This window comes from Colletotrichum abscissum (genome assembly GCF_030869225.1).
Source record: "Colletotrichum abscissum strain IMI 504890 chromosome Unknown Scaffold_48.1, whole genome shotgun sequence".
Taxonomy (NCBI): domain Eukaryota; kingdom Fungi; phylum Ascomycota; class Sordariomycetes; order Glomerellales; family Glomerellaceae; genus Colletotrichum; species Colletotrichum abscissum.
In genome coordinates, this window is record NW_026850409.1 from 211,928 (window position 1) to 226,037 (window position 14,110).

General features: G+C 53.9%; 4 protein-coding genes across 4 annotated transcripts; 2 read left to right on the top strand and 2 right to left on the bottom strand.

Annotated features, from left to right (window-relative positions):
* Positions 1 to 181: 181 nt before the first annotated feature.
* CABS01_13841 (uncharacterized protein) lies at positions 182 to 2,535 on the top strand (the record flags this gene model as incomplete). Its single annotated transcript, XM_060547183.1, has 4 exons — positions 182 to 323; positions 408 to 1,443; positions 1,491 to 2,199; positions 2,254 to 2,535. The coding sequence occupies 4 exons, from the start codon at positions 182 to 184 to the stop codon at positions 2,533 to 2,535; spliced, it is 2,169 nt and encodes a 722-aa protein (XP_060394526.1).
* Positions 2,536 to 7,132: 4,597 nt separating this feature from the next.
* CABS01_13842 (uncharacterized protein) lies at positions 7,133 to 7,585 on the bottom strand (the record flags this gene model as incomplete). The annotated part of the gene is made up of 1 exon (XM_060547184.1): positions 7,133 to 7,585. The coding sequence occupies one exon, from the start codon at positions 7,583 to 7,585 to the stop codon at positions 7,133 to 7,135; it is 453 nt and encodes a 150-aa protein (XP_060394527.1).
* Positions 7,586 to 8,084: 499 nt separating this feature from the next.
* CABS01_13843 (high-affinity glucose transporter) lies at positions 8,085 to 10,201 on the top strand (the record flags this gene model as incomplete). Its single annotated transcript, XM_060547185.1, has 5 exons — positions 8,085 to 8,197; positions 8,380 to 8,459; positions 8,527 to 9,333; positions 9,390 to 9,851; positions 9,909 to 10,201. The coding sequence occupies 5 exons, from the start codon at positions 8,085 to 8,087 to the stop codon at positions 10,199 to 10,201; spliced, it is 1,755 nt and encodes a 584-aa protein (XP_060394528.1).
* A 1,026-nt stretch (positions 10,202 to 11,227) lies between these two features.
* CABS01_13844 (uncharacterized protein) lies at positions 11,228 to 13,309 on the bottom strand (the record flags this gene model as incomplete). Its single annotated transcript, XM_060547186.1, has 1 exon — positions 11,228 to 13,309. One exon carries the CDS (start codon positions 13,307 to 13,309, stop codon positions 11,228 to 11,230), a length of 2,082 nt encoding a protein of 693 aa, XP_060394529.1.
* Between the last annotated feature and the right edge of the window lie 801 nt (positions 13,310 to 14,110).

Consider the following 14,110-nt stretch of genomic DNA (forward strand, 5'->3'; position numbering starts at 1 on the left):
AGACGTCACCACCCTCCCCACCACCCCCCTTCCTGCGACCGCCGTCACGTGCACGCTAGCGTTATCGATAGTCACAGGGCAGGAATTCCTGACCTTGACGTCGACCGCCCGAATTTTCTCAATTGCTTAAGCTTCTCAACGCGTCAACACCAGGATCCACTGCACAACACGCGCGCCCACGATGAGCTCATACAGACCATACCCGCCTCAGGGCAATGCCAGGGACGACCGCAATCGCGGTCGTTACGATTCCCGTTCTTCACATCATCAGCCGCCGCCACCTGGAGCAGGCGACAATTGGCGCAACCCGTGGCCCGAAGACCGTGAGTACAGCCACCTCTCAAGATCGCAATTTCCACCGCGGCATTTCGACCATTTTGGTGCTAACAAATGATGTAATGATATAGGCCGAAGATCAGGAGGCTACGATGGCTACAGACCCGATAACCGACCGCCTCAGGGCGACTTCACCTTCCGGATGGATAAGCCCTCTGGCGTTGGCAGCACCTCCAGAGGAGACTCGTACCGCCCCGGCGCATATCAGGGCAACGACAGAAGAAGGGCCCCACGCGCTCGGGGAGGATTCTTTCGTGGTCGCGGTAGGGGCGGGTACCAGAAGATCATCCCGGCCGAGCGCGAGCTCTTGCGCACCCGCCGCGATGGAGTCGACGAGAACCTAGTCAACGAGGAGGACGCCGGTGTAGTATACCGCGACATCAATGACCTTTCAGACGATGAAGAGGCCGATATGGAGATCTCGGACAACTCCGACGATGACGACGAGGAATCTGGTGAGCCTTCTAGCAAGCGCGCCCGCCGCGCTGGCAACGACGAATCGGGCAACAGCGTCCCGAAGTGGTCGAACCCAGACCCGTACACCGCCCTGCCCCCGCCTGATGCAGCGGAACGCAAGAAGAAGGACATGGTCAAGATGATTCGGAAGGCACGAGTCGACGAGACAGCCGCAGACAAGCTCAAGGCCAGCACAGAAGCCGAGGAGTTCATTTCCTTCGACTTTGACGAGCCCAACGACGAGGAAGAGATCATTCTTCCTCCTTCTGAGCCACCCTCGCCTCCCCCTCCCCCTCCTCCTGGCCCTGCGCCTCCTCTGCAGTCCTCATCTATCGCCTCGAGAATCGCACCCAGCGGTCCTCGTTCCGACCGTCCACTTGCTATCAACGGATCAGCAGCGTCGACAGCGCCATCCACGCCTGGCAAGCCTTCAACTCTGCCGCCTAGGCCCGTTGCATCCAACGACGCTCTCGGCTCCCGGAAGCGCACTGTCGACGATCACATCAAGCCTCCTACCTACGCTCCGCTCAAGAAAGTCAACAAAATGCCTGTGGGTGGTGCCATCTTGTCTGAGTGGAAGGTGACCAAAGGCGAGGATCCCACGCCCTGGATCGACGCCGACCATTCCAAGACCTCGGACATCAGTGTTTGGTGAGTTGTGGCAGCGTTTAATCGGACGTAGTGTCTAACCGGGATAGGCTCCACAAGGAGATTGTCGACTTCTACGAGGTCGTACGCCCTCGCGACTTTGAGCACGAAATGCGCACACGGCTTGTGGAACGAATTCGCTCAGCGCTCAAAACTAATCGCTTCTATAAGGAATGCGATGTTCGCCCTTTTGGCTCATACATGTCTGGCCTCTACTTACCCACAGCTGATATGGACTTGGTCATCTGTGAAAGAAGTTGGCTCAATGGTGCACATTCCAACTTTTTTGGAATCAAGGCTCTGCGGAGCTTTGGCAAGTTCCTTTCGTCCAAGCGTCTGACCCATTATAACAGCATGGAGTTCATCGCAGGCGCCAAAGTCCCGCTCGTCAAGTACATTGACACCGAGACTGGCCTTCGGGTGGACATCTCCTTCGATCGCCTTGACGGTCCCCAGGCCGTCAAGACATTTATTGAGTGGAAGAAGCAGTATCCAGCCATGCCAATTATCGTCACAATGGTCAAGCACTTTTTGGCGATGCGCGGTTTGAACGAGCCTGTCAACGGCGGTATCGGTAGCTTCACTGTAACCTGCATGGTCGTCAGCATGCTGCAGCTCATGCCCTCTGTGCAAAGTCGCAACCTTACCCCTGATCACCACCTTGGACAGATGCTCATGGAGTTCTTTGATCTCTACGGAAACAGGTTTGACTATGTCAACACGGCAATCCGGCTGAATCCTCCAGGTTATGTTCACAAAGTAAGTTCATATTGGTGACCTTGTTGAGTACGTTCACTAATGCTCTCACCGCAGCACCGAGTTCAAGACGTCGTCTACAAGAACTTTGATCGCATTTCCGTCATTGATCCCAATAACCCGGCAAATGATATCTCTGGTGGCTCAAGCAACGCTGGGCGAATTCTAGAAGAGTTCAGCATTGCACATCAGATGCTGAAGAAGAGAATGGTGCAGCTTGCCCAAGCCGGTCCACGCGCCGATGGACCTGCCAGCATACTCGAGACTATCTACGCTGGTAACTACTCTTCATTCCGTCACCAACGCGCGCACCTGCGCCAGCTGTACGACTCAAGATGAGATCCCAGCTCTTGTTGCGAGTCGCAATTCGAAAAGCATCGTTCCAACTGTTGATACAGGAAGGATGGGGGTTTCATGATATGTCGGAAGGGAAGCGAATCATCAGGCTACAGGAATCTTTTGCGCTGCATTGTTTAGACGAGCGGGGACCAAGCACCCCAGTTTGGAGACGGAGTCAAGGAGAGGCGGCTGTTTCTTTCTCACGATACCCACCCCCATATCCTGGTTGGCTTGACTTCTTGGGTCAAGTCTATTTTTTTTCTCTTGAAGTGTTCCCCTCTCTCCATCTTCTTTATTTTCTCTATTGTTTCGTCTCTCTTCGAAGCAAAGTTGTATGATAACGGCAGCTGGTTGGCTGCGACGAGGGGGTGTCGACGAGGATTGACTGTCACAGGACCGGTCCTTTTCTGCGCAAACACGTCCTGGTGGCGTGTTCTTACCCCTTTCCCTGCTGGCCAGCTACCCAACGAAGCATTTGGGCCCAGCCCTAGTGGGCTCAACAATGAACAAGGACTTTTTCTACTACTTCTACTTGGCAGCGCTACCGTTCCTCCCGGGAAGCGGGAAGCGGGAAGCCTCTGCTCACTTGGCACTACTACGCTGGGCCTGCGTGGCCCGGCGACTTGCTGACGATTTCACAGATGGCAGGACCTCCTGGCAAGCTTCCTCGCGGGGGCTTGCACAGGTGGGGGTGTGAGCGATGAGGCAGATCTTCTTACGAGAATCTGGCACGAGGACTCGCAAGCAGACAAACAACAAACAAACTCTGGCCGACGCTCTTTGGAGTTTGTCGGCCTCTTTTCTCACTGCATTTTCTGTGCCTTTGCGCATGGGTGTGGAGAGGAAGAAGTCATACCAAGAGCACATGGGTCCGGTGCAGCCTCTGCTGCCAGTGGCATGCCCGAGGGTTTAGCCCAACGAAGGGGGGGAGGTCCTGGACAGACTCCTCCGCCGACGAAACGGCTTACATAGCCAGAGAGTCGTTAACCTTGCAGCCTTGTAATTGAAGTCCATGCCTTCTATAGTTTACAGGCATTTACTCATTGAAGCACCCATACTTGAACACGCCCTTGTTTGCGTTTGGCGTCTCACCAGTATTAGGATCACTTCATTGATATCACCGCATGCTGCCTAGTTCAACATTATGACCTTGCTGTTTCCGGAGGGCAAGTTTTCGCGGGTAGTGGAACAACTTGTAAGAATATGGAAGAGGACTACCACGGTAACGAACGCCAAGGGGTCAAATGAGCATGCAAAGGAGAGGTATATCACTTGTAGCGAAGGAGCCTTGATAGATGACGCTGTAGGGTCTCTTGTTCCATCGAAATCTTGTTAGCGATGCAGCTTCCGAACCCATAGGCAGTGGGCTTGGACAAGGTGCTGCCGCTTCTGCAGCCCGGGTTGGGAACCGAGGGTGCGTTCCCAGATGAAAGAACGGATGGCTGGAAAGCCCATGCGACTCTGGGGCCAGGGTCAAGCTACCCGATGCTTGGGATTTCCGACCTTCTGGCAAAGCCAAGCAAGGTGTGCACCATCTACGTTTGATCGGAGCTTTTCGGTCCGTATGTAGTTCGTCCGGGATTCGAATACAATCACAGGATACGGGCTGATGTCCAGCTCGTCGGCCACAAATTGCCGACCAAAGCAGCAAAAGGAGATCAGTCAGTTAGGTCAATATGAAACCCCGCATCGGGGTAACGTTGCAGTCTCGTTTTGCTGTCGAGGAGTTGCAGGGGACCATTGGAGGATTTGCTCGTTCGGTATCTTGTCTGGAAGGCGTACAGAGTTAGATGCAGCAGTTGGGCGTGCCGATCTCCGTAGAAGGAGCAGCAAATGACCGGTAGGACGGTGGTAGACGGGGCCCTTCTTCGGGGAGTCTGCGGTGTAATACCTAGATGCGCTAGGCGAATCATCAATTCGGAGCCCCCAAATGGGAAGGGATTATGAAATGCCGTAACCTCTTGGTACCTAATGTCGAGGACGTGTTGCCGCCGGAACAAGAAGAAAAACTTTTCCGTAGCTTTGAACGTGCCAAGATACAAGGGCAGGAAAATGTGAAATTTCCGAAATATCAGGTGCAAGGCCGAGGGGTGATGAACGTGCGATTGATGAGAAGCGATCCATTCAAGGCACACGCATCGCAGCAGCGGGCAAGGGCCCCAGTGTCTTTTCTGGGCCTCGCGGAGTGGTGGCCGGGCCAAGTAGGCGCTAAGCAGTGGCCAAGATGTTAAATTGGTGGAGATGCCTTAGGTAAGGTCGCCAAAGAGACAACGTTGGTAGATGGACCTCTGGTAAGACTGCGAGAAAGCGAGGTTGGATGATTTTGTCTTGTCATATTTCAACTGACAGACGCTCGAATTTACCGTGGCATGGAACGAGGCTTCAAGATTGCGTGTGCCTTGGTCAGTCTCTGCACCATCATCGGGGCCGGCGATGAATAGACACGGGTTCTGGGAGAGGGAGGAATCGACTATGGCGAATGTACTGTAATTACTGGTCGTCTTGGCGGAGAACGTTGACCGGTTGGCACATTGGGTTGCCCGTGTCGGAGAAGTGGTCCGAGAATTGGCCCGCAAAACAAGGACGGGACCAAGCTTGAAAGCCCGCAGCTCGGGAGCCATTCCCCCGCAAGCAGACGGCTTGCTAATAAGCTTGAATTCGAAAATGAGAGGAGCCAAAATTGCTTGAGCACACCGAAGCCTTGTCAGGTCGGCAAAGGAGTGGTTTGGAGGCCGTCGCATGGCGAGGTCCGCATGTGTGCTGGAAGGGCACGTCGCTGTATCATCGGCGGGACTTTAGAGGCTAGAGTGCTTGTTGAAACTATGATGATTGCGGATGGTCGGACGAGGAAACCGCGAGATACTTGCTGGGGACAGAGGGCCGAAAGAGAAGGATTCGAATCGATCGTGGCGAGACAGAGGCGTGGCGTTCGGACGAGGTAACCTGTGCAGTAGTCGAGGCACAAGACCAGAAATGGCGGAAGCAACGAGACGGCATTGCTCACTGGAGATGCTGGCAATGTCATCTGGTTGGAGGTGCTGGTAACGGGCTGTTGGACGGACATCTGGCCCGGTCTGAGACGGGAGTCGGATTGGAGCACTGGAGTCTGTAGGTAAGATGATGCGGGTGGCTTGACGAAGGGGACAAATAAGGTGGTGTCGAAGTCACCCTACCGGCATAAGTTCATGTTGTTGGAAAGAACTGGCCGTTCGTGCCTTCTCTCAACCAATTGCATTGCAAGTTTCTCAACCTTTAGGAGGAAGGATCAATGGGGTGAGGAGGTTGTGGTGCTACCCGTAGCTGCCTCGAGGGAAGTGTGAGGTGAGGCCGGGGAAGAAGGAGCCAGGATGGATCCTTCCCATGTTGGGGGTGTGGGGCGAGGGAAGGAACTGGGGTCGACGGGGGAAAGAGCTGTCTGGTAATTGGAGAGAGCTCTCCTGCTGTGCCTGCCTCGACTTCGCTTTCGTGTCGCATTGTCCCGTGATGATCAAAAACTGCAAAAACTTTTCCGACAGCCAAGGCTCTGAACTTTCGGTGAGTTTGCTATTTGTAACGTAGAGTGGTAGAAACCAAATGAGCTTGGTGCCTTGGGTATGGATACCTCATCTCCTCTGCAGCTGGAACAATAGAAAGCTTCCCATCTGGGCTTTTACGAGTTTTCCGCCGGTTCTCCGTCTGTTCTCCATACTTAGGTTCACTTAGCAGGATACTTCCCTTCCCGGCTCTTTTTCATGTGTCCCTTGGGAAAGGTCCAGCAGCGTACGGATAGTTGAAAACACCTAGACGTCAGATTTTGTGGCCCGAATTCGGACTCTTTGTCTACCGTCCGGCATCTAGGTACTTGCCAGATGCATACTTGCGGGTAAGGTAGGCAACTTTCGTCAGATGGCCGAGGCGACTCTGTATCGCCAAGCTTGCCCCAAGCCTGTCTTCGTCGGAGCAGCAGCCGAAAAGGCACCAAGACCTCAACCACCCTGGCGCTGAGTGATGACATCTGAATTAAATCGCCTTGGCATGCTGCAAATCCGCCTACCTTAGCTACCAGGGATAGCGCCCAACTTTTGTCCAGCCTTTTCCTACATGTTCGGTATCAAGTTAAGGATACCTTACCAGGTGTCCACTGTAGGTATTTACCTCCGGTAGGTAAGGCAGTGGTTTCGCCCTTGCCGTGATATGACTGGCCAGCATTAGAGTTGCGTGTTTGGCCTTTATTTCCATCGTGATCAATCATCCAAGTCGGGTGCGGGGGAGATGGGCCGCTTAGATTGGTCCGTCAATTGGGAGGAGGAACGTCGGGAGGTGGTCCACCGTTCTTGACCCGCCCGGGGCAGACAGCGGGCAGGGGTCCGGACGGAAAAGACCCACGGGCGATGAGGGAGGGAAAGGGCGAATGAACCATGTGTTTCTCCTTCCCATCCGTTTGACACTGGACTAGGTACCTGCGGTACGTATTAAGATTGATGAACTGCTTCAGGTACCTTACCGTACGGATATCTCCTGCCTTGCGTACCTCACTTAAGGTATCATTGACCAAGTTTAGCCTGCTTCCATGTGTCGGTCCATTTTTGTGCAGTTCTCGGTTGCTATGAATTCATGACTAAAAAACTGACAGTATGGCACCAGTGTCAGGAAACCCGACAACAGCCCAGATGTGACATGTCCATCCATGTCCACGGCCCACATCACCAAGGTTCTCAGTTATGATAGTCGACTGCGTAAGAGAGAGCTCAGGCAATAGAGACGAGTAGCCAGGCAAGGCAGACCAGCAGACAGACAGATGAACAGCTCGACTGTACACCAAGTTCCTGGTCTGCACAACTCTGCAGCAATATACCTGGCTGTAGCAATATGGTACTTGGAACTTGGACACACCAGTGACACCACCGACACGAGCACAGCATGAGACGTGCAACGCAACGACACCTCTACCGCCCGTGTGGCATTCGGGATCTCGCCCAGCTTTCTCGTCTGAGTCTCCCACGCTGCTCGTCTGGTAACATCGCCAATCATCCAATCTTGCCAGCCACTCACAGCTGCCGATTCCTCCCATCCTGAGTTAACTCTCCTCTTCTCCGCATTTCGTCTCCCACACACCACACATCTGCTCACGCACTCCGGATGATCAATGGTACCCTGGGAGCTCCTGATTCTCCATACTTGTACTCCAAAGTGCCTCATTTGGTCACCTCTTTTTGAGCTCTCCAACTAAGGTACGGAGTACTTTATGCAGGCATGCGATTCCTACCCAATCTCTCCTCGGCCTCACCATCTCAACCAACGACCTGGCAACGGCCCAGACATCTGTGCCTTCGCCATGCTCGCCCACTCGTCCTACCTGTCACACAATGGCCCTATCGCTCTTCGAGGAATTGATCGTCTGTTTCCTTCAATACTCCTCCGCGCCTGCTTCTACCCATGACCCCATCGTATACCACGGGATTGGCAGTCCTCCACATCAACCTTGTCAACCCCATGTGCCAACGTTTGCATTCGGTCCGTCCTGTCTCCCCAGACAGGGTCCCCCTATGATCAACTCAACTGGTAGCCCAATGTCATTCGACACAGCAACTCGGTACGACGGTGACCCGTGTCGTTACCCATCCTACGATTCGGATACCATACACACGAGGCGACCGCGGCCGCCCCCGAACCGCGTCCAGATGTACCGCAGGCAAACAACCACCGAGCCTCCCCGTTTACTTTAAGTTTCGGTCGCGCCCACCTGCAAGCCAATTCACGAGCCATGAGAGACCTACTCCGCTGACGCATACATACGACATTCCAACTTCACCTCGTCCCACCTAGACGGACGACTCACCTCATTGTAACTGAACACAACTACAGAAATAGTCGCCTTCGTGCGAACACCGCCATCATGTATCAGGCGCAAAACATCTACTTCATTTGCGGTTTCGCCGCCATTGGTACGTGATGCTGCCTTGAGTTCTCGCCTGGCCTTACACCTTGAGGATCATACTGACGAAAGCTCAGGCGGTGGCCTATTCGGCTTTGATATCAGTTCCATGAGTGGTGTTCTAGGGACTGGAGCCTACAAGAGATACTTTGGAAATCCTACATCGTACCGCCAGGGTGGTATTACGGCTTCCATGCCTGCCGGCTCCCTCGTCGGATCTCTCGTCTCCTCATTCATTGCCGACAAGTACTCTCGCAAGGTCGCACTCCAATTCTCCTGTATTTTGTGGACCATCGGTGCCATCCTTCAATGCGCTTCCGTCAACGTCGGCATGCTTTGTGTCGGCCGTGTCATCGCGGGCATGTGTGTCGGTATCGCATCCTCCATTGTGCCCGTCTACCAGTCCGAAATCGCCCCCAAGGAGATCCGTGGTCGCGTTGTTTCGCTCCAGCAGTGGGCAATTACCTGGGGTATCTTGATTCAATACTTCATCCAGTACGGCGCCGCCGAGGGCATTGGAAAAGGCTCCACTGATCCCGATCAGCCGACCGCCGCTTTCCGCATTCCTTGGGGCGTCCAGATTGTCCCTGCCGCTGTCCTCTTTGTTGGATTGTTCTTCTTTCCTTACAGTCCTCGTTGGCTTGCTAGCAAGGACCGTTGGGATGAAGCCATTAAGGTCCTCGCTCATCTTCACGGCAGCGGCGACGTCAACCACCCCAAAGTCCTGGCACAGTACCAAGAAATCGAGGAGGCCCTTCGATTCGAGCGAGAAGAGAACATTTCTAGCTTCAAAGGTCTCGTCGCTCCCCGCATGTACAAGCGTGTGTTGCTCGGCATGAGTATCCAGATGTGGTCCCAGTTGTGCGGAATGAACATCATGATGTGTAAGCAACGACCTTCCAATTGCAAGTGTGAACGACAAGTTGCTGATTTGATCCAGACTACATTGTCTACATCATGCAGGGTGCCGGCATAGGCAACCCGCTACTTACTGCATCTATTCAGTATATCATCAACGTCGTCATGACTCTTCCTGCCATCGTCTTTATCGACAAGCTCGGCCGTCGTCCCTTGCTCGTCGGCGGCTCTTTTATGATGATGACCTGGCTGTTCATTTCTGGCGCACTTCAACAGTACTATGGACAGCCCAACACCAATGAGACACGCAACCCCGACAACGAGTCTGTTACCTGGCTCGTCCTCAACCAGAGGCCAGTCTCCTCTGCTATCGTCTCCTGCTCGTACCTCTTTGTCGCAACCTTTGCCACCACATGGGGTCCTGTGTCATGGACTTACCCTGCTGAGATCTTCCCGAGTAAGATTCGCGCCAAGGCCGTCTCTTTGTCCACTTCGACCAACTGGTTCTGGAACATGATTCTTGCTTTTGCCGTTCCCCCTCTGTGTAAGTCGAACCGCATGGCACCCCCCTTATAAGTAAGGACTAACAGACATTCAACAGTATGGAACATCAACTACAAGATGTATTATATCTTTGCGACATTCAATGCCCTGGCATTCCTTCACACCGCATTTTTCGCGCCCGAAACCAAGGGCTTCACACTTGAGGAGATGGACGATGTTTTCAACTCTGGTCTTCCAGCCTGGAAGACCCATCAGAAGAAATCTCGTCTTGATGACATCGAGCGAGAGATCGCCGCCGGTAATCTTAAGGTCTCTCGCCACGGCGCGGTTGCAGATGAGGATAACCATGAGGTCGTCGCCGAAACTGAGAAGAAGGGCACCGCTGTCTGAGCACTGCGGCAGAGTCCTGATACTCGAAACTAAACGATAATACCCAGCAGGAGTTGTTGTGGGAGAAGATTGCCATGGAAAAAAGCGAATCTGAAGCGAATGAAGCGGGGCGAATGCGCAAGATGGCAGATTAACTGATGAAGATGATACAACGACTGTTCATTTTGTCCAAAGACATTGACGATGGTGCGATAGATGTGAAAGCATGACGTAATTAAATGACTTGACCACACAAGAGGTAGAACGAGCTCTTCCGCTGCTCAATCCACAACTACGCCCCGAGGTCCTTAGATGCGCTGCGAACTTGTACAGAAAGCTATCTTGGCAAACGATCTTTTGGAAGATATTCCTAGATTCGTTGACATACCCGGAAAATTACAACGCCCTTTTTGACCGACTCGTTCTGTTGCCAGGCTTAGGTGGATAAAGGATATATAATTCAGTTTACTTTTCCATTCGTAACACGAAGAGTCCCACGAATACTGAAATTGTCAGTCAACCTGATTGACGTCTGTACGAAGAGATAGGGGTTAGGTGACTTTGGTGTATATGAGATGATTTCAATGCCAGTTTCTAAAATTCAGTTCTGTTATAGTTCAGGATGTGGTCAGTACCAACCAGGCGGGGGAGTCTGACGTTTGATGTGTATTCTGTTGGGAATCATCGAGGAATAGGGGGACGAAATACTTGAAGGCAGCGAGTGATGGTGTTATGGAAACTCGGAATTTGAATTCTGAGATTGACCCGCTTGTCGAATCAATGTGCTACCCATCCTGGCAACTCCAGCCGGCTCGCTGTCTATGAGGTCGTTGGCTGTAAGCCGAGAAAAGGAATGACCGGCATGATTTGTCCTGGCAGTGACTAGTCTTCAGTTGACCCTTTCAATATATCTGTCGAACATCTTGATTGCGAAGAAGCCAAGTGCTACATTGTCATATGCAGCTTCAGACGAGCCAAGCGATGTGTCATTTGAAACATCAAGTTCGATATCAATAGTCTGCAATGCCTGATCACGAATATCTAGCTTCAGAGATCGACCACGGGAGTGGTCATTGCATTCTCCGGATACACCAACGGCCCCATCGACATCGTCCCTGGCGCAGAAAGCACCAGATTCCCCTTTCCATCCTTCACGTTCTCCACCTCCTTGCCCGGATCCAACGCGCTCGCCGTCTTATACAACCGCGCATCCAGCTTCCTCGTGCTCGGATCAAACTGCAGCGTCCACTCTTCCGCCTTCCGCCGACTCCCCCTCGCCAACTCATCCATTAACGCGCCCAGGTCCCGGTAGGGAACCATCTCCGTAAACCACGACGTCCACATCAACAGACCCCACTCCAACCCACGAAACCCGTCAATGCTGCCGTAGACTTCTCCCACCTCCCTACGAAGCAACCGTCGATCCTGGGCCGAGGCGTGGTCGTAGACCTCGAAGAAGGCGCCCTTGGCCTCGGATACGTATTTCGGCTCCACGAGCCAGAGGTCCCCTTCGTGCCCGCTCTCGCTGATGCAGATTACCCGCCGGAGGAGGGGCCACGCGATATAGCTGCCGTCAGCGAGTCCCCGGGACGGCAGCAGCTCCAGCTGCATGCTGGCCGGAAGCTCGTCGTCTTGGACGGTGACTTTGGATAGCGGGGCTAGGATGCGGAGGTGCTGCGATGTATTCCACCACACCGGCCCCATCCCGTCTGTGACGCGGAAAAATGCCTTGTACTGATCCGGTAACGGGGCACTCAGCTCAAGCCTTCTCTCCAGATCCTGGATTTCCTGGTGAGAGGGGACTGGGTAGCGAAACAACGTCTCAGGACGAAAGATCTTGTCCTTATCAAGCTCCATCGGCCCCATAACCGTCCTCTCGACGAGCATATCATCCCGCCCGCGCAGTTCGTCGGGGGCATACGGCGCACATGATCTAGTGTTTTCGTCGATTGCGCGCGCGAGCTCGGCAATGGTGTACCCCTCATACGGCCGCACCGGGCTGCGCTCCAGTCGCTGTCGGAGCATCTCGCACCCGGCGTCTGCGACTTCGCGGACATGGGTGAGGTCGATCTCTAGGTGCTTGACGAGGGCGTTCTTGGAGGGATCCGTGAACCAGTCGTAACGCCATAGTTCGCGCATACTGCCTAGCATAGACATCTGGTCCTGTGCGGAATGGAGGGTCGCTATCGTTCTTCCCCATAGCTCGATGACGCTTTCTTCTTCTTCGCTTGCATGGGTGCTGCTTCCACAGCTGTCATTACCCCTTTCTTCATCCTCTTCGGCCTCGTCTGCAAGGAACTCGTCGACGAGGACCTCTTCCTCGGGTCGATACACATTCCCTTCCACCCTGCTACCACCACCATCATTGCTCGCCTCCCCACCATCCACCGCCTCACGAAACAACCTCACAGAGAGATCAAGCGCCAACACCCGCCCCGTAGCCTTGACAACCTGATTCATCTGCCACGGCGCCAGCATGCGCTCCCAGAGACCCCAGAACCCGGCCAGGCGCATCGGGATCGGGCCGTGCGGGTTCGCCCTGTTGTCCTGCCCCAGCGCCAGCTCGCGGGCGAGTTCGTAGGTTCCTTCGTCTTCGCGCCAGGGCGGGGCGAAGCGGTTGCAGACTAGAGTGCGAGCGTAGCGCTCCAGGGCGTCGAGCGCCGTATCACAGCCGTTGTCTGAAGATGAATGATACTGCTGTCCATCGTTCGAGGATGAAGAAGAAGAAGAAGAAGAAGAAAAGAGCTTCGGGACGGGCGTAGCCCACCGCGGCCACCGCCCGACATGTTCCCACGCAAACGCAAAGACGATGCGCGTAAATGGGTCTGCGCGCGGAGGGTTCACGGGGACCTCGTACGTGCCGGATCCATCGCCGTTGTCGTCGCATCCCTTGCCGAGGCTCCGGCACCGGGAAAAGTCCTCCGAAAACACCTCGGGCCCGAATTCCCGGAGGTCAAACGGCGGGATGCCGTGCGCGTGGAGGATCGTCAGCAGACCGGTGCCGTGGTCCACTTGGCCGAGGACGGCGAGACACACGGCTGTTTCCCGGACGTGTTGGACGACTTTGCTCAGGGATGGTTCTTGTGCGATGGAGGTTGGGTCTGTTAGGTGGCGGAGGAAGAAGGCCATTGTTTTGTTGGTGCGGCCCGGGCCTCTCCCCCTCCCTGCCGCTTGGAATGATGGTTTTGTACGAGGGTACGTGGTTTATTGCTCTTGGCGGTGGTTTAGGAGCTTGTTAATACATGACATCAGAGGAACTGATAGGTATGATGACGGGTTAATTTAGAAACAAGGTCGAGGCGGAGAAGTTGGCTTCGGGAGTGGTAAATTGGTGGCGGGGTTAGTGCTGATGGGGGATGCATGTCAGACGTGAGAGCCCTGTCATTCTCAACCTTTCTGTAGATGCATGGCTTGAGCCGGCGATGGTGATGATCATGGTGGCTGATGCTTCACCCTGAAGACAGAATCTTGAAATGTATTTTAGAATCCAGAGACGCATAAAATCGTAGTAGAGGTTAAGAGGCATAGATGCTACTCTCGTCAATTGCTCTACGTTAGAAGGATCTGGGGTGGATGTCGCTCTGTGCACATACGTAGACAAAAGTAAGTTGAGTACCCTCCTCCCACCTGAGCCGAGACGGCGTTGTTGTTGCTGCCACTACATTAGATCCCATCTTGGTTCTAAGTAAAGAACTCAAGACGGAGAGCTCTCGATCAAATACAGCAAGGTGCTGAACAATAGTGTAAAAAGAAAGTTACCTTATGTAGATGAAAGAACTCTCCAAGATGGTATTTTCCTTCCCGGCAGCTTCGAGCACGTCAAAGCGATTGAGGTCCAGGTGGCGAACGCTAGTAAATATGCTTAATCCACTCTAGGCAGACGAGCTTAAACACCAAAATCACCCGCGAGCTGACAGTCTCTTGAGAAGT